A 16243-nucleotide genomic window follows, 5' to 3' on the forward strand; every position below is an offset into this window, starting at 1 on the left:
CCACCTCCTCCTCCTCCTCCTCCTCCTCCTCCTCCTCCTCCTCCTCCGGCTGCTCCTCATCCTCTTGCTTCGGCGAGTCCAGAGGCAAGTCGGCCGCGATACATGCGGCACGGATCACCCGGATCCCCTGCTCAATCTAGAACTGGTGCTCCGGCGTGAGCATAGCATAGGTGGTCTTCCTTTGTCAAACCATGGCGAAGCCGGAGGGCGTGGGAAGAGCGGCAGAGCAGGAGAGAGGTGGTAGATGGGCTCTGGCTGACGGCGCGGAGAGGGGGAAGGTGGATGTGGCTAGGGTTGGGGGACGCCAGCTGGCTTAAATAGCGGCTTGGGCGATGAGCTGGAGCGGCGCCACGCGACGTTCACACCCCCACCGAAGGAGACGTCCGTTGAACCACCAGATTTCCGGACGGTTTCGTGTGAAGTTCCATTGTTAGTCCGACGTGACAGATGCGCCCGGACATCCTATATTTTGGTTGGATGACGAGGGATATCTGTCAGATCAGACGTTTGAGGCCCGTCTGGATTGTATTTTTGTGACCGGGCCGTCCGCCCCGGGGGTTTGAGGCGCCCGGCGGTATTAACGGGTGCTGACATGGGGGAGGCAGTTCGGTACATAAAATGTATGTATTTCCCATGAGGCGGATCTAGCGGGTAAGAATGGATCGAGGAAGTAAATGAGCGGCCGTGATTACACCAAGGCAAAGCGAGACAACACAGCAGAGCAGCACAGCGCCTTATCCTCTAGCTAGCACACCACCTGCCCTGCCCCGCGCACCGCACACAAACGCCGAGCCGGGCACGCCATGGCCGCCGCTTCGCTGCTCCACCTCGCCACCCCCATCTCCTCCCCCCGCCTCCATCTCGGCCACAGCGCCGCCGTCCTGCTCGGCCGTCAGCATCCGCAAGTGCGGCTGACGGCGGCGGCGCCGCGGGCGCACCGGGTGACGATTGAGCACGGCGGCGAGTCGCGGGTGGTGGAGATGGAGGAGGACGAGAACATCCTGGAGCGGGCGCTGGAGGAGGGGCTGGACGTGCCGCACGACTGCAAGCTCGGGGTGTGCATGACCTGCCCGGCGCGGCTGGTGTCCGGCAAGGTGGACCAGAGCGACGGCATGCTCAGCGACGACGTGGTGGCGCAGGGCTACGCGCTGCTCTGCGCCGCCTACCCGCGCTCCGACTGCACCATCCGCGTCATCCCCGAGGACGAGCTGCTCCAGGTCCAGCTCGCCACCGCCAACGACTGACCGACCCCTCATCGCCTCACGCCGGCCGGCCGCCGGCCACCTCGCGCGGCGTCGATCGGCAGAGTTCATGTGCTCCGAGGCTCTGTACAATGTATTTCACCAGCCATTACAATAAGATGCCCTTTTTTTTTGCCTAATAATCAGTTGCTTCAGTTGTTGCCTGAACAATCTTTGCGTTCCTGCTTGTTATGCTTGAAACATCGGTTCAGCGATAACCGGAACATCAGCGAATCGAAAGATTTCATATGAAGGCGAATCGAAAGATTTGATGGGCAAGAAGCACATCATTTGTAGTACTAATTTAACTTGATGTTCTAACACACAGCACAAGTTCAGTCTTGAGCCAGAGACATGCATATCCAGATTACAGGCATGGGGAGCAGATAGATATAAGTAGTAAGGTCCTTATTTATTTCGGAGTAACGCATGGCACTGGATGTTTTCCCTCAAATTCTGCAGCTTCCATCATCTTCAGTCTCGAGGTGGGCATCACTACCTGCAACCAAACAAGCAAAATAGATAATGTGGATCAGTGTAACCGGTACTCATGTGCAAGAAAGAAAAACTGACAGCACTTCAGCATAGCAGCCTAACTGCTCCCTGCTTGTTTGCCGTGGCAGCTGCGAAAAACCGCCGATGCAATTTAAGCTCGGGAAATTGGTTTCGGAAATGGTAGGCGCCGGCACAGCTTGCAATGGATTCTCAACTGCAACATCAGTTACCACTTACATGGGTGTCGCAGAAGTAGAAGGTGTTTCCTGCTCCCAGCAGTTTACTTATCGCCTGGGCTCGAGCTTGTGACTTCTAGACCATTGCCTGCGGTAGAGGCAGAACCAAGCTGTCAATGATGGTTGAGGTGTGGATGTTGTTGGAATGGACTGCAGTACAGATTATACGCAGCAAGCATGAAAAGACAGATGAAAATGCAGTCCATTTGTCAATTCACAATTCTTGTTTCAGATATCAGAATTACAAAGCGTTACTAGTACACAGGAAATTCACTGCAGACTGAGTAACAATTCATAAACTTCGGATTTGGCATCTAAAAGCGTGGTATTAGTCATGACAGATGCCATCTTTCGTTTTGTATTACTCCCTCCGTCCCAAAATTCTTGTCTTAGATTTGTCTAAATACGGATGTATCAAGTCACGTTTTAGTATTAGATACATCCGTATCTAGACGAATCTAAGACAAGAATTTTAAGACGGAGGGAGTACAATTACACTTGATAGTGCGTACGACAAGATTCACAGACCAGTCCCAAGTTAAAAGGAAAAGGAAATCTAGGCATACTAGATACTACGAAGAATGGTCCGATATGCAAAGCAATCGATAGAATCCATTATATACAGCCCATAGGTTTGGAAAGCTTAAAGGTATCAGACAGTCGGCTCGTAATCAGCTTTGCTAACCAGAACACACAACTTTATCTCTGCAGCCTAAACACATGATAAAGTAATCCCTAGCTAGTTATGGACAACGAATCCAGTCAAAAAAAAAAGTTATGGACAACGAATTACCATTTTCAGTCTCCTGTTGGAAACATACAATTGCAGCACTACTTACGAACAAGCAAATACAGTCTGCCTCTGGCTAAGATGTATCATCAACCTAAAGGATGGCTTGCCATGTATTTATGGTAAAGATATGTAGTTCCTATCAATTGGCTGGAACCGATAGCGCAAAACTCGTTTTCAGAGCCCTATTAGAGGATAACCTTCTTTTTCTTTCTTTTTGGAGGACGGCTTAGCATAACCCAACTAGAAAAGTGAAACAAAAGCATTTACCAAACAAGTATCGCACTACAAACTGACCGATCTGGTCATAATCAAGCATGCAACACACATACTGAATGGCAGTATATAAGAAACATATCTGAACTAGCCCCGTTTCAAGAACTTGACATGATAAGCCAACATCACTAGTACTACCTATCATAAGTTATCCTAAGGACATAAACATGCATAAACCCAACAGCTCTGATATTTACCTGAAGAAGATCACCGCAAGGACACTGCAAGTTCACAAACAGCACAGGTGATGGATTGTGATGAAGCAAACAAGGTTCGGGCTGGCATTCCTCCATCATTCAACCTGAATAACCCTCCCGTTTCAAGCCACTCCTAAATTGCAGACTGTTTTGCAGTTCTACTACTAAAGAATCTCTCTCGGAATTTCGTCAATTAGACACATTACGCAAATGGCACAGTGAGCAAGCATAGATCAAGCAACAGAGACGTCGTCGAGACACTAGAAAAGTTGAATTTAGCAAGCATCCGAGAAGGTAGGGGTCCCTCACTCACCGTCGGGGTCCAAGAAGAAGACCTGGCGCGTGCGGCCGTCGGGCTGGGACTTCTCGAACAGCTCGGTGCCGCGGGTCCTGAGCACGGTGAGGAACCCGTCGAAGTCGGCCACGGAGAAGGCCAGGTGGTGCCGCCTGGGCAGCTGCGCGGGCGTGGCGCCCCCCTGCGCGGCCCCCGGGGCGGCGGCGGCGACGGCCGGGTCCCGCTCGATGATGTGGAGCGCGACGTCGGGGGAGCCCGGGAGGCGGAGCCAGGCGACCTGGAAGCCGGAGTAGGTCGGGGACGGGACGCGCTCGAAGCCCAGCACCTCCTCGTAGAAGGCGGCCAGGCCCCGCACGTCGCCGGTCTCCCGCGCGATGTGATTCAGCTGCAGCGTCGCCATCGGCTCGGTCCGGGAAGTGGGAGTGGGAGTGGGAGTCGGGAGTGGGCGGAGCGGCCGGCGAACGGGGCAAGAAAACGTGCCGCGCGGCCGGCCGCGCGTTCTGCGTGGCTTCTCGCGCACCGCACACGTGTCACCCGCAGGACAGGAGGAGAAGGAGAAGGGGAATTTCGTTTACCAGACCAGCCTTACAAACAGTCAACAAACACGTGCAGTGTTAGGCCAGTGATACAGTGATAGGGGTCGGCCGATCGGCCCAAAAAAACCGAGCGGCGACCACTCGGGCCGTTAGATATCAGTGATCTGGTGCGTTGGATCTAGAAAAAAAAATGACTCACCTCCACATCTTTTTCCTCGTGCAACACCCGGCGTCTTCTCTCGCGCAGCACCTGCAGCTCATCGGGTGCGCACACCGAGCCCCCTTCCCCCCGGTCGCAGGACCGTGCCGCCCCTCCCGCTCCTTCTAGATCTTGTTGCCGGAATTTGAGGCGACCCACCACCAGCATCTTGTTCGCGCTCACCACCGCGCTTGAAGCACCATGACCGTCGTGAGTGGATGTACCAAACACGTCGCCAATAGTAGCAAATAATCAACACAGTTGCAGCAAAAATGTTGTCCTCGCCGTCACCAGTCGCAGCTAAGTTGTAAAGCACCATGGCTGTCGTGAATGGATGTAACGAAACACGTCACCGATAATAGCAATAATCGACACAATTAAAGCAAAGAAATGTCATCCTCGACGTCGCGGATCTCCACTAAGTCATAAATGGACGTAGAAAAAAATCGATAGTACCAAAAAATAATGATGGCTCATCAAAAACAACCTCGCCGTTACAACACCAAAAATCATTCCACCACCCAATATCGCCGGTTCCAGCATCCCGAATCACCGGTTCTAGCAACCAGAGACGCCGGTTGCAGCAAACGTTGCGGCATACGGTTGTCGTCGTCCTAGCTCACGGGCACCGCAAATGCTGCATCTCGCCACCGACCGTTGCTGGTTGTAGCAATCCATGTTGCTGGTTCCAGTAAAAGAACCCTGGTACAAACTTCGGCGGCACAAACACACCGTTGGTTCCAGCATCCTACGTCATTGGTAGTAGCATCTGCACTGTTGGTTCCAGCATTGTTGTCGATGTTCGAAGGCATGCATCTCCGGTCACCGCGGTTGGCGTTGTCGCCGCCCCCACCACGTGGTCGCAACGGTTGCAGTACGTGGCTGCGGTGGTTGTAGTACATGGTCGTGTGGGAGCTCGCAGGCCATGGTCGCCCCCTCCCCCCCCCCCTGCTTGGATTCATCTAGAGAGGGCTCACGGTGGCGACGCCTGTGGTGCCCACACGGGTTGTTCAGAGCTGCACTGGATTCAGTAGAAAATAAGAAGATGAAGAGGAGGAGAACGGGATGTGGTGCGGATAAGGTGGGGGAAGTGCTATTGTTTGCCATAGGATTGCATCTAATCCAACGCGTCATGTGCGACCAACCGAAAGTCGTTCGACGCAAAATGTCTTCATTTTTTAAAGGCATGTCATTAATTAAAAGAAGTTTACTCCCTCCGATCCATATCCCGGCAGGGCCAAATTACAATAATGCCCCCATATTGCATGTGCCACTCAACCATGCATGTAGAGGACATGTGGGGGGCACGCGTCCAACGAATGATGGGAGAACAACCAACTCGGCTCCACCTCGAAGCTTTGCCGTTGCCAAACACCATTGAGAAGAACCCCGCAGCCAAACACCGGTGATGTGGATGATGGCCGGCAACTCAAGGGAGGATGAAGACATCTCCATCTAGCAGATTAACAGCTCACCAACGCCAAGGATCCGGTAAAACAACATGCGTCGGAGAGGAAGAAGCCTCTTCAATGGGCGGTGACCTCCCTAAGGAAAATGAATGTGTCTGAGTTTATTGACAACAACACACATGTCCTTGGTATATCAATGCTACCTGCTGCTATGGCAGCAAGGGTTATCCATTTCGTAGGCGAGGGTGGGGGAGAAGCAAGCCGAACATCTGATCAACTTGGACACGTCAAAAATTCTCGACGCCGAGAGAAAGACGAGACTCAGTAAGTAATTCAGTGAGTGCTTTCTTTTATAAGTTATGTTATGGTCGTGTATGCAATATAATGTTAGGTTTATGTGCAATCTAGTCATATGTACACGTGTGACCGAGGAGGAGGAGAATTTCCTTTATGAGACCAGGCTTACAAAACAAACAATGACATACATGTCCTCGGATATATCGATATTGTCTTTTCATGCACTTACCAATGGCACGCCACGGGCAAAGTTTGATGCTATATTTTGATCTCCGGAACATCCATTAAGTCAAAGTAACATTGTTGACACATCAAATGGAAGTCATTGGTCGGATCAAATCGCCATCCTAGATAAGAAAGCAACGAATGGGATTGAACAACCATCACAAATGAGTCTAGACATAATCGGGGAGGCATGATCTCAATAGCTTCCTGACGTCGTGCTTTGTCAAAATGATAAGCTAGAAGACCAAAACACGAGTTGTCGCCGTCTACTCCGCCAAATGGCCCTATATCTGGCCCTAATTGAAGCTCCACACGTTCTTCGTCGACGGCAAACACATTGCCGGAAAAAGAACATGATAAGGAGATTTTTTTTTCCCACACCCTTGGGGACACCAAGGCTAGTTCGTCCACACCAGATATAGGGTCAATCCCGTTCATAGAGGTAAATCTCTAGTGAGGATATATGGTTGTGTGCATAGAGGTGAACTCCGACAGCATCGAGGTAATAGAGACAATGAAGAATGGAGGTCGTTCTTTCGGTCTATCGGCGGCAGTTTTTGATGATATATATCACCTTGCGTGTGATTTTCCGCATATTATATTTGAACATATGCTCCTAAATAGACTAATTGTACTGCTCATGATTTACAAACTAGCTAGAAGTAAGGTGTGTATTGGATGGGTGGAGATCCACCCATAGAGATTGTTGATACTCTTGTAAAAGATAATAGATAACATGTGATCACCTTGCAATAGTTAAAAAATAAGTTGGGTTTATGTGCAATCTAGTCAATGTATAGGAAAACAACTCATTTATTAGGTCATATGAGAAGGTTCAAATACAAAAAATAAAATAGGAAGACACACATTTCCGAAATGCATATAACAACTCGATATGTAGCTGATGATAATTTCATTTATCTTGGTAATAACATTCCATTACAGAGGAAGAGATCTGGGAACTCTCAGATATATATTACAAATCTCTGGTATGATAATGGTTTAACATTCTGCAAGAGGAATTATCCTCTGCTTTCCGAGACATATACAATCACTAGTAAAACAAGTCTCATCAGCAAAGCATTGGACATCAGCAATGCTGCAACAAGTCCTCCATCTTTATTCAGAACCTTGCATCCATCCATGGCGACCGGTGATCATCGTCCCCACTTCCTCTTGAAATTCTGCTCATCGTCCCCACTTCCTCTTGAAATTCTGCTCATCGTCGCTTGCGTCGTCGCGCCTGAGGCTGCTCCTAGAACTGTGTCTGGACCTCTGGCTGCTCTCTGTATCACCATCAACGGTAGAAGAGACACGCATTCTCTTCCTGTCATGGTGATCCTCGTGGTAGTCACTGGAACCTCTGTCGGAACGCCCATGGTCCCTACTACTCCTTGCCGGTCTTGACCGGGACCTGTCCCTCGACTCTCTGCGGCGAGGAGAAACCGAGCGCTGGCTGCGCTCTGATGGTTTAGATCTAGACCGGGACCTGTCTCTGGACTCTCTGCCGCGAGGAGAACCCAAGCGCTGGTTGCGCTCTGATGGTTCAGGTCTTGACTGGGGCCTGTCCCTCAACTCTCTGCCTTGAGGAGAGCCCATGCGCTGGTTGCGATCTGATGGCCTGGGCCAAGCACCAGAGCCATTTGGCCTCTCGGTCTGCCTTGAACGTGCAGCAGCTTCAGCGTTCCCCTGGGAGACCTGCCTTGAGCGTGCAGCAGCTTCGGCATCACGGTGTAGCGCGGCCTGGTTTTCCCAGCTAAAAGGAAATAAATGAAATACGTTTAATATTCAAACTCAAATGGACAGAAGAAGATACAATGACTATTGACTACAGCTGGGCTTAACTAAATCGTTCCACTGACCAAGTTATGTCTATGTCTATGTCTATGTCTATGTTCATTTCTATAGGTAGAAATGAAGAAACAAGGTTTGCAACTTGATAATACACACACCTTTGATAGTTTGGCGGATAGCCTTGCATGGCAAGAGCCTGCGGCGGAATATTGCCGTAGGGATTCATACCAAATGGACCCATCGGGAAACCACCATAGGGCATGCCCATTGAGCCGTACATGTATGGATCAGGTACACCAAATGGACCCATGGGATATGCTCCATTGAAAGGGTTACAATATGCAGGGTCAAATGGAACGTTGTAACCATAGTCAGCATTGTTTGGATGAACAGCCTTAGATGAGTCTGCCTTCTTCCGCTTCTTTTTCAACTGATCAGGCCTAGCAACTTTTGGTTCCAAGCTCCCTGAAATAGTACCGTTCTTCAAAGTTGATTCGCTCACATCCTTCAGTTTGGGGAGGTCAGCACCAGGTACGGCTTTCTCTACTGAACGCCCTGCAGAGCCTTCAGTGTTGCTCTTCAGATCAGAATTCTTCTGAGGGCGGTCGACTTGATCACCTTCTGTGGCGACCTGGAGGCGGGCGTCGGGAGAAGCTGCCGATAGCTGGTTGTCCATACATTGCTTTGTGTCCCTTTCCAAAGCAGCCGAGGTGGTGTGGCTCTGTGATTTGGGATCAGGGTTGCTTCCTGAAGAACTTCTGTGCTTCCCTGTACCGCTGGCAGTGCTGCAAGTCCTTGTACCTAACAAATTGCTGATTGTGCTCCTAACTGTGGGGTTGGGGATGAGGGAATCTGCAAGGACCTTGACTCCACAAATGCACTTCGATTGTGTAATAATGTAATCTCGAATACCTGGAGGGGGAAACAGATGGTTATTCCTCGTTCAATTTCAAGCAGCATAAACTCACAAAAATGATGGTACAAACTACTGCGAAGAACTAAAAAAGTTGGAGCATAAGCACACTCCGAATATCTGAACTCTGGTTCACCACAGAGCAAGACATCTAAAGATACAGACTGAATATAAGAGAACCGCTTACATTTATCACAGAAACTGACAAAGCAGCACTTGCTTGTTAACACCGCATCTGCCATCACCTTATTACATAGTTGGCAGTGGAGTTCTGCTGGCAAGTCATCAACTACACTCGCAGATGCAGCTGGGGCAAGTGCAGATAGAATGTCATCAGCCGGATTTGGAGATACGACCGGGGCAACTGGACGAGACATTTTGTAGTTGTCAAATTTGGAATCGCCAATGGTTGGGCAATGCTGAATAAAATGCCCTGGAATCCGGCATCTGTAGCAGGTATAGCCAGGTGGAGGCGTCTGGTTTTCCTGTGGGCAATGTTGAATGAAATGGCCTGCAACCCCGCAGCTGCGGCACACATAGCCGGGTGGAGGTGCCTCCCTCTCTGATGATCCATGGCCTTCAATTTGAAAGATTTGACAAACAGTGCACATGTTAAATAGTATTCTGAACACATTCACAGAACAACGCAAGCATATTGTGCAGTGGTATAGTTCACATATTCACAAAACAACATGAATCTGTCAAAATTTGTATAAAAATCTGCTAGAGTTCAAAGCTGTCTAACTGGCTGGAAACAATTGTCTAGTTACTGCCAAAAAATATCCAAGTGAAACATGGTCTACCGTACCAAAAAGAAAATAAATCTGATCTCTACAAAGCTTGAACACCTACACGCTCTTTTTCATCCTAACAATGGCTTTGATCTTTAAGAGAATCTTTTCAGATTATCTGCTAGCATCATAACTCAAAAGAACATGACACTGAAGACAGGGAATTTCTGCATTACCATTATGGCGTCCTGATGTAAACCTTCCAGGAGCTTGTCCTCTCTTAAATGACTGCTCTTCCCTGCATGCGCCATTGAGTATGATCATTAGAAAAGGTACCAAAAAATCTAGCTGCTGACTTATGCAAGAAGGAAATGTTGTATTCTAACCATTTAAGCTCAGCCGCATCAATCACAGCTGCGATTGCAGCATCTTCATCTTTCACTTCTGCGGAGGAACAAGATTTTGAGACTGATTCAGTAACCACTGATCTGTTTGAAGCTATAGAACCATCTTCTATTACTTTCCGCCTGCAATTAGTGGTACAATATTAGCATATGCAAAAAAAACAACTCCTTAAATTTCACATGCAATCTCAGTTCAATCCCTTAAATTTCCTACTAAGAATCATCCCCCCCCCCCCCCCGACTTCTCTGTACAGACAAGGATACAGTGACTTACGAGGAGACCACGACGATATTCTCCGACTCTTGCCCGGCAGTTCGGCGGACAAGCACAGTTACGTTCTGTGGTATCATTGCATCCTCTGCATATTCTGCATTCAAATAAGAACACAAAACAATATGTCAGAGCATTTCACTAAAACATTACCATTCTAGCTTTTAAGTGTGAAATAAAATCTTCTCCAGTATAACCAAAATATGCAATAAAACTAGCATGTTTAAATTGAAACTAAGATCTTCAAATAACAGCACAAGAATCAAAATGACAGGTTAATTTACGTTGAGAGAACTGGGAAACTGCGAGCTACTGAGATGTGCAGGATGGGAAATAGAAGAGGATTAATCGCAATCACGATTTGCGAATTGAACTATCCATAGTATAGGGGATCTCTATTGCTATAGAAGCATATCACAAGGACATGCTAAAGAACAAGTATAGCATCTCTCCGAGCACAACAATAATATGTCCTAGTACATCATGAAGTGACCTCCATTACAGTCATAGTACATAATAAAACATACAGCAGGATACAGATTAATATTGACCACCATGCTCGAGGGCTGAACAATTCGCACAACCATTATGCGAACACATCCATAACATAATTGACCATTAATATATGAAAATAAACAGTACAACACAAAGAAGATAAAACCATTGATTGATAAAGCATGGAATGCAACAAAAATGTATAGGCTTCGTCCAGAGCAACACGAAATATCCATCATTGCTTTGTCCGAAGCTAAAAGTTCAGTTGTGCACTTAAACCCCGCACTACACTATGATAAGCAGACAGGAATCCTCAAACAGAAGGATGCATCTGTAGATTTCACTAGCGTTATGTGCATCTTGCAGGGCGTCCAGGTACGTAACTAAATTGGTTAGAGCAATTGCTGATGGACTCACATATCACTTATCCTGGTATTTTCGCTCGCAATTCATTGTAAATTAGGTGATATGCCTATCAAATAAGAATTTTGACCTAAAAGGCTACAACAACAGTAAAAAATATCCACCAATGAGGGACCAGCAGGCACTAAGCTTAATTGATACTGGCAATAAAGCTAGCAGCACTTCTCCTGATACAGGATTTACAGATACCAAGACCTAACTCGTGTACAGCGTGAATCCATCAGATCAAATAATTTACGTGGGCAAGGCAAAGCTACACCCGAATTCCAAGAAATTCACAACTGCTGTACAGATTTAACAACCATGGCCTAAATAAATCCGCTACGAACCTTCGCCGGTCTGGGCGTTGGAGAGGGCGATATCCTCGCGGGGGCCGCGGCCGCGGCTACGGCCGGTGCCGTGCCGGTTACTCGACAAGATGAGCTGCTTGAGATCAGGCACAGATATAAACGAGTAGGGCAACGTCACAGGGTAAGTTTCCTTTGCACTCTTATATTTGTAATACAAGACACCCATGGTGATGAATCGGAGTCTGTCTGCCCCTCTCTCCGGGCCTCTCGCTTTGCACACACACAATTCGCGAGAGGTCCGGGGAGGACTTCTCACAGATCGATCAATCTAGCGATCAAATAGTACAGGGAGAGCCGCAGACGGCGGGCGAAGTTACAGATCGGGCCCGATCCGACGCGGACGGCGGCGGCGGCGGGTCCCTTGGCGACGGCGCGGAGTCGAATTCCTCGGACGGCGCGGCGCGGAGTCGAATCCCTCGGACGGCACGGCGCGGATCCTGGCGGTGTGGACGGGGACGGTGGGGGTGACGCCGGGCGGCGGGGGCGACCTTCCGGAGCGTGCTTGGCGCCGGGGAGGGAGCGGGCCGCCGATTCCGCCGTATGGGAGGGAGGCGTCCCGGCGTGGAGGTCGCGCCGGAGCGGGCTAGGGTTCCGCCGGACGAAGATTGGGGAATCGGCGGGCGGGGTGGGGATTGGGATTGGGGAATCGGCGGGGGCGGGGCGGGTGGTTTATAGCCGCCCACCCGCGCGCCCGCCGGATACGCTTTCCGTTTCCTCCGCGTTTTCCTTTTCCTTTTCCTTTTCCTTGCCGCGAAGCTTCCGGCTTTAATCTCGTGAGGTGGAAACGCCTCCGCCTTTCGGTGAGAGATAATTCATCATGTACTGTACTATATAGTTTTATCATATTTATTAAATTTGTAAGAAATTCCACTGAATTTTTGGTGTTTTGCGGCAATATTTTTTTCCAAGAAAAATACTCATATCTATTTAAAAGATTCGTAAGAAAATACGACGTGGCGTGAACATACAATGTAAGGTGGGACAGGGGGACGGCGATGAGCGGCGCCAACCTTCCGAAGCGGCCGTGGCGGCTGGCCGGGAGGAGGGGGGTTGATTTCGTAAACATAAATCATAAAAAGGTTCACAAGAAAATACAAGTTGTGATGGGGGGCGGGGACGTCGGGCGGCGCGAACCTTCTGAAGCGTGTGTGGCGGCGGGGAAGGAGCGAGCCGCCGAATCCGCCGGAGTTGGCGCCCCGGTCTGCAAGTCGCTCTGCGGCTAGGGTTCCGTCGGCGATTCAGGATTTTGTTTTGGGAGGTGGGAGTGAGGGATCGGATGGGGCGGGGCGGGTGGTGTATAGGTGGCCGCGCTGCTGGATATGATGCGTTTGACGTGGGTGGGTCACGCCTTCTTTTTCCTCCTCACATTCCTTTTCCTTGGTTGCGAAGCTTCGAGCTTTTCGGTGACATAATTTATGGCGTGTATTTTTCTCGTATTTGAATATGTTTCTATTTGGTCGAGTCTTGGGGAGGCAGGGGGCCACCGATTCCACCGGAGGAGAGTCCCGGTCTGTGAGGGCGCCGCACCTAGGGTTCCGCCCGCCAAAGATTGGGGATTGGGGAATAAGTGGGCGGGTGGCAATTAGGTTTGGGGAATCGGCGGGGCGGGTGGTTTAGAGTCGCCCGCGCGCCCACTGGATACGATGCGTCCGACGCGGAGTGGGTCACGCTTTCCTTTTGAGTCGTATCATATTCGACTGAATTTTGGTGTTTATCTTACGCTAGTATCCAATTTCAAAAAAGCAGTCGGGTTTATTATGAAAAGGTTCATAAGAAATACAAAATCATCCTAGACATGATAAAAGTTGCATGGAGGACACTACACCACCAAATGACCACTAACGCAACGAGAACGATCTGTCGACGTGGCGCTGTTGCCGCTCCTCTATTGGAGTTGACTTGACCTTGTTGATCACGGTCGAAAAATCTTCATGCATGTGCCCATATGGAGCAACGCTATAGCGCCACAATCATCACAATTGAACCTTTAATCGATCTAAAGCGTCTGATACAAAATCTTGCTGGCCCGCACGCACGACGAGAAAATCCTGACATCACCGCCAAAAGGAGACGACGAGAATCTACGTTGGAGCTCCGTCATCTCCATCACAATGGATGAACTCGAGGAGGGTTGGGACCCGAAAGACCACCTCGATCCGCCCGAACGCCGTGTAAGAAAAAAAAAACTCCAACCTAAACTACTAGCCAGAATCGAGGCGTCGGGATCCCCTAGCCGTCACCGGTCGTCTGGGAAACAAGCAGAGGGGGGGGTGGATCCACAGGCTCATAACCAAAGTTTGGGGAGGGGGTATGTAACGCCCTCGATGCGGCTATATCTCCCACGTGTCGAAGCACGACTTAGAGGCATAACCGCATTGAAAGCAATGTCGCAAGTGAGGTAATCTTCACACAACCCATGTAATACAATAAGGGAAAAGATACATAGTTGGCTTACAATCGCCACTTCACACAATTACAGGAATAAAGCATTACAACATCCAAATACAATCAAGGTCCGACTACGGAACCAAAATAAAAGAAGAACCCCAAATGCGACAAGGTCCCCGATCGACCCCAACTGGGCTCCACTACTGATCAACTAGAACGAAAACAACACAAAGGACAAGATCTTCATCGAGCTCCTCCTGAGCTTGGTTGCGTCATCTGCACGGACTCATCGGCACCTGCAAACTGGTTTTGGAAGTATCTGTGAGTCACGGGGACTCAGCAATCTCGCACCCTCACGATCAAGACTATTTAAGCTTATGGGTAAGGTAAAAGGTATGAGGCGGAACTGCAGCAAGCGACTAGCATATATGGTGGCTAACATACGCAAAAGAGAGCGAGAAGAGAAGGCAAGGCACGGTCGATAAAAGTATGATCAAGAAGTGATCCTAGAACAACCTACGTCAAGCATAACTCCAACACCATGTTCACTTCCCGGACTCCGCCGGAAAGAGACCATCACAGTTACACACACGGTTGATGCATTTTAATTAAGGTCAACTTCAGCTTTTCTACAACCGGACATTAACAAATTCCCATCTGCCCATAACCGCGGGCACGGCTTTCGAAAATTCAAATCCCTGCAGGGGTATCCCAACTTAGCCCATCACAAGCTCTCACGGTCAACGAAGGATATTCCTTCTAGCGGGAAGACCCGATCAGACTCGGAATCCCGGTTACAAGACATTTCGGCAATGGTAAAACAAGACCAGCAAAGCCACCCAAATGTGCCGACAAATCCCGATAGGAGCTGCACATATCTCGTTCTCAGGGCACACCGGATGAGCCAGACGTCGGGTGGGCCAGCCCAGAGTTGCCCCTGGTAGCTCCGGACATCGCTCAGTTGGACCAACACTCAGAGGAGCACTGGCCCGGGGGTTTAAAATAAAGATGACCCTTGAGTTTGCAGAACCCAAGGAAAAGAAAAGGCTAGGTGGCGAATGGTAAAACCAATGTTGGGCCATGCTGGAGGAGTTTTATTCAAGGCGAACTGTCAAGGGGTTCCCATTATTACCCAACCGTGTAAGGAACGCAAAATCCGGGAACATAACACCGATATGACGGAAACTAAGGCGGCAAGAGTGGAACAAAACACCAGGCAAAAGGCCGAGCCTTCCACCCTTTACCAAGTATATAGATGCATTAATTAAATAAGAGATATTGTGACATCCCAACAAAATATCCATGTTCCAAACATGGAACAAGCTCCAATCTTCACCTGCAACTAACAACGCTATAAGAGGGGCTGAGCAAAGCGGTAACATAGCCAAACAACGGTTTGCTAGGACAAGGTGGGTTAGAGGCTTGGTTCAACAATATGGGAGGCATGATAAGCAAGTGGTAGGTATCGCAGCATAGGCATAGCAAAAGAGCGAGCAACTAAGCAAGCGAAGATAGAAGTGATTTCGAGGGTATGGTCATCTTGCCTGAAATCCCGCAAGGAAGAAGAACGAGTCCATGAAGAAGACAAATGGACGTAGACGAACGGGTCCTCACAAACGCGACGTTATCGGAACCAACCCGAAGAAGCCACACCGGAAAGAAGCAAACAATCATGGTAAACAACCACCACATAAGCATGGCATGATGCACAAACAATTATGATGCATGTCCGGTTTAATGAAGCATGGCATGGCAAAGTGCACAAACAACACTACAAGTTAAGTGGAGCTCAATATGCAACGAGTTGCATATTGACGGACACCACAATAATTATTTAGTTCTCTCTCGTTTAGGTACCCAACAATATTAAATGTTGTTAAACATGGCAAGAGGTGAAACATAATGAAACTATCTAACTAGGCAAGTTTAAATGAGGCCGGAACCACAAAACAACAAGTCCGGAAACTCCTCATGTGCATTTAGTAATTTAAGCTAACAACACTTTTAATCATTTTAATTGTTGTTATTATGATGCGGATGACATGGGGCAAGTTTTATGCAAGTTTTAAAGAAAATGTTGATAAGAGCATTATATGGAGCATATGTCATCGTGGCGGAAAGAAAGGATGCCACGGCGACGATAACGGAAACGGTACCATGACAATGTTCCGGTTCCGGAAACTCGATTGAGATGCCGGTGGAAAAGAACAAGTGTGACGGGAGCGTGTCGTGCGAAGAACGGTGGGGTGCTCCCGGTTACCGGGTTCCCACGGGTTAG

General features: G+C 49.0%; 3 protein-coding genes across 4 annotated transcripts; 1 reads left to right on the top strand and 2 right to left on the bottom strand.

Moving 5' to 3' along the window:
- Positions 1-694: 694 nt before the first annotated feature.
- Positions 695-1384, top strand: FDC1 (2Fe-2S ferredoxin-like superfamily protein). The gene has a single exon (XM_087517458.1). The coding sequence runs from the start codon at positions 804-806 to the stop codon at positions 1242-1244; it is 441 nt and encodes a 146-aa protein (XP_087373584.1). The 5' UTR covers positions 695-803; the 3' UTR covers positions 1245-1384.
- A 118-nt stretch (positions 1385-1502) lies between these two features.
- Positions 1503-3991, bottom strand: LOC147974406 (Lactoylglutathione lyase / glyoxalase I family protein). Its single transcript, XM_087517459.1, has 3 exons — positions 3549-3991; positions 1974-2060; positions 1503-1740 (listed from the first exon to the last, which is right to left on the bottom strand). The coding sequence occupies exons 1-2, from the start codon at positions 3928-3930 to the stop codon at positions 2017-2019; spliced, it is 426 nt and encodes a 141-aa protein (XP_087373585.1). The 5' UTR covers positions 3931-3991; the 3' UTR covers positions 1503-1740; positions 1974-2016.
- A 3101-nt stretch (positions 3992-7092) lies between these two features.
- Positions 7093-12864, bottom strand: LOC125529544 (E3 ubiquitin ligase PQT3-like). 2 transcript variants are annotated; one of them, XM_087517460.1, is made up of 7 exons: positions 12712-12864; positions 10313-10406; positions 10021-10161; positions 9871-9932; positions 9091-9480; positions 8149-8902; positions 7093-7952 (listed from the first exon to the last, which is right to left on the bottom strand). In XM_087517460.1, the coding sequence occupies exons 2-7, from the start codon at positions 10387-10389 to the stop codon at positions 7385-7387; spliced, it is 1992 nt and encodes a 663-aa protein (XP_087373586.1). In that variant the 5' UTR covers positions 10390-10406; positions 12712-12864; the 3' UTR covers positions 7093-7384. The 2 variants fall into 2 exon arrangements, with proteins under 2 accessions (XP_087373586.1, XP_048549909.2); XM_048693952.2 differs by lacking the exon at positions 12712-12864 and adding an exon at positions 11557-12271.
- Positions 12865-16243: the final 3379 nt, after the last annotated feature.

This window comes from Triticum urartu, chromosome 4A, assembly GCF_056163025.1.
Source record: "Triticum urartu cultivar PI428250 chromosome 4A, HENAU_Tu73, whole genome shotgun sequence".
Taxonomy (NCBI): domain Eukaryota; kingdom Viridiplantae; phylum Streptophyta; class Magnoliopsida; order Poales; family Poaceae; genus Triticum; species Triticum urartu.

Excerpts from the sequence above, each read along its gene's own strand:
- FDC1 (XM_087517458.1), top strand. The coding sequence starts at position 804 with ATGGCCGCCGCTTCGCTGCTCCACCTCGCCACCCCCATCTCCTCCCCC.
- LOC147974406 (XM_087517459.1), bottom strand. The coding sequence starts at position 3,930 with ATGGCGACGCTGCAGCTGAATCACATCGCGCGGGAGACCGGCGACGTG. Across the intron at positions 2,061-3,548 it reads CTTCTTCTTGGACCCCGACG|GCAATGGTCTAGAAGTCACA; the intron begins GTGAGTGAGGGA and ends CCTCTACCGCAG.
- LOC125529544 (XM_048693952.2), bottom strand. The coding sequence starts at position 11,743 with ATGGGTGTCTTGTATTACAAATATAAGAGTGCAAAGGAAACTTACCCT. Across the intron at positions 9,933-10,020 it reads GATGCGGCTGAGCTTAAATG|GGAAGAGCAGTCATTTAAGA; the intron begins GTTAGAATACAA and ends TGGCGCATGCAG. Across the intron at positions 7,953-8,148 it reads TATCCGCCAAACTATCAAAG|CTGGGAAAACCAGGCCGCGC; the intron begins GTGTGTGTATTA and ends ATTTCCTTTTAG.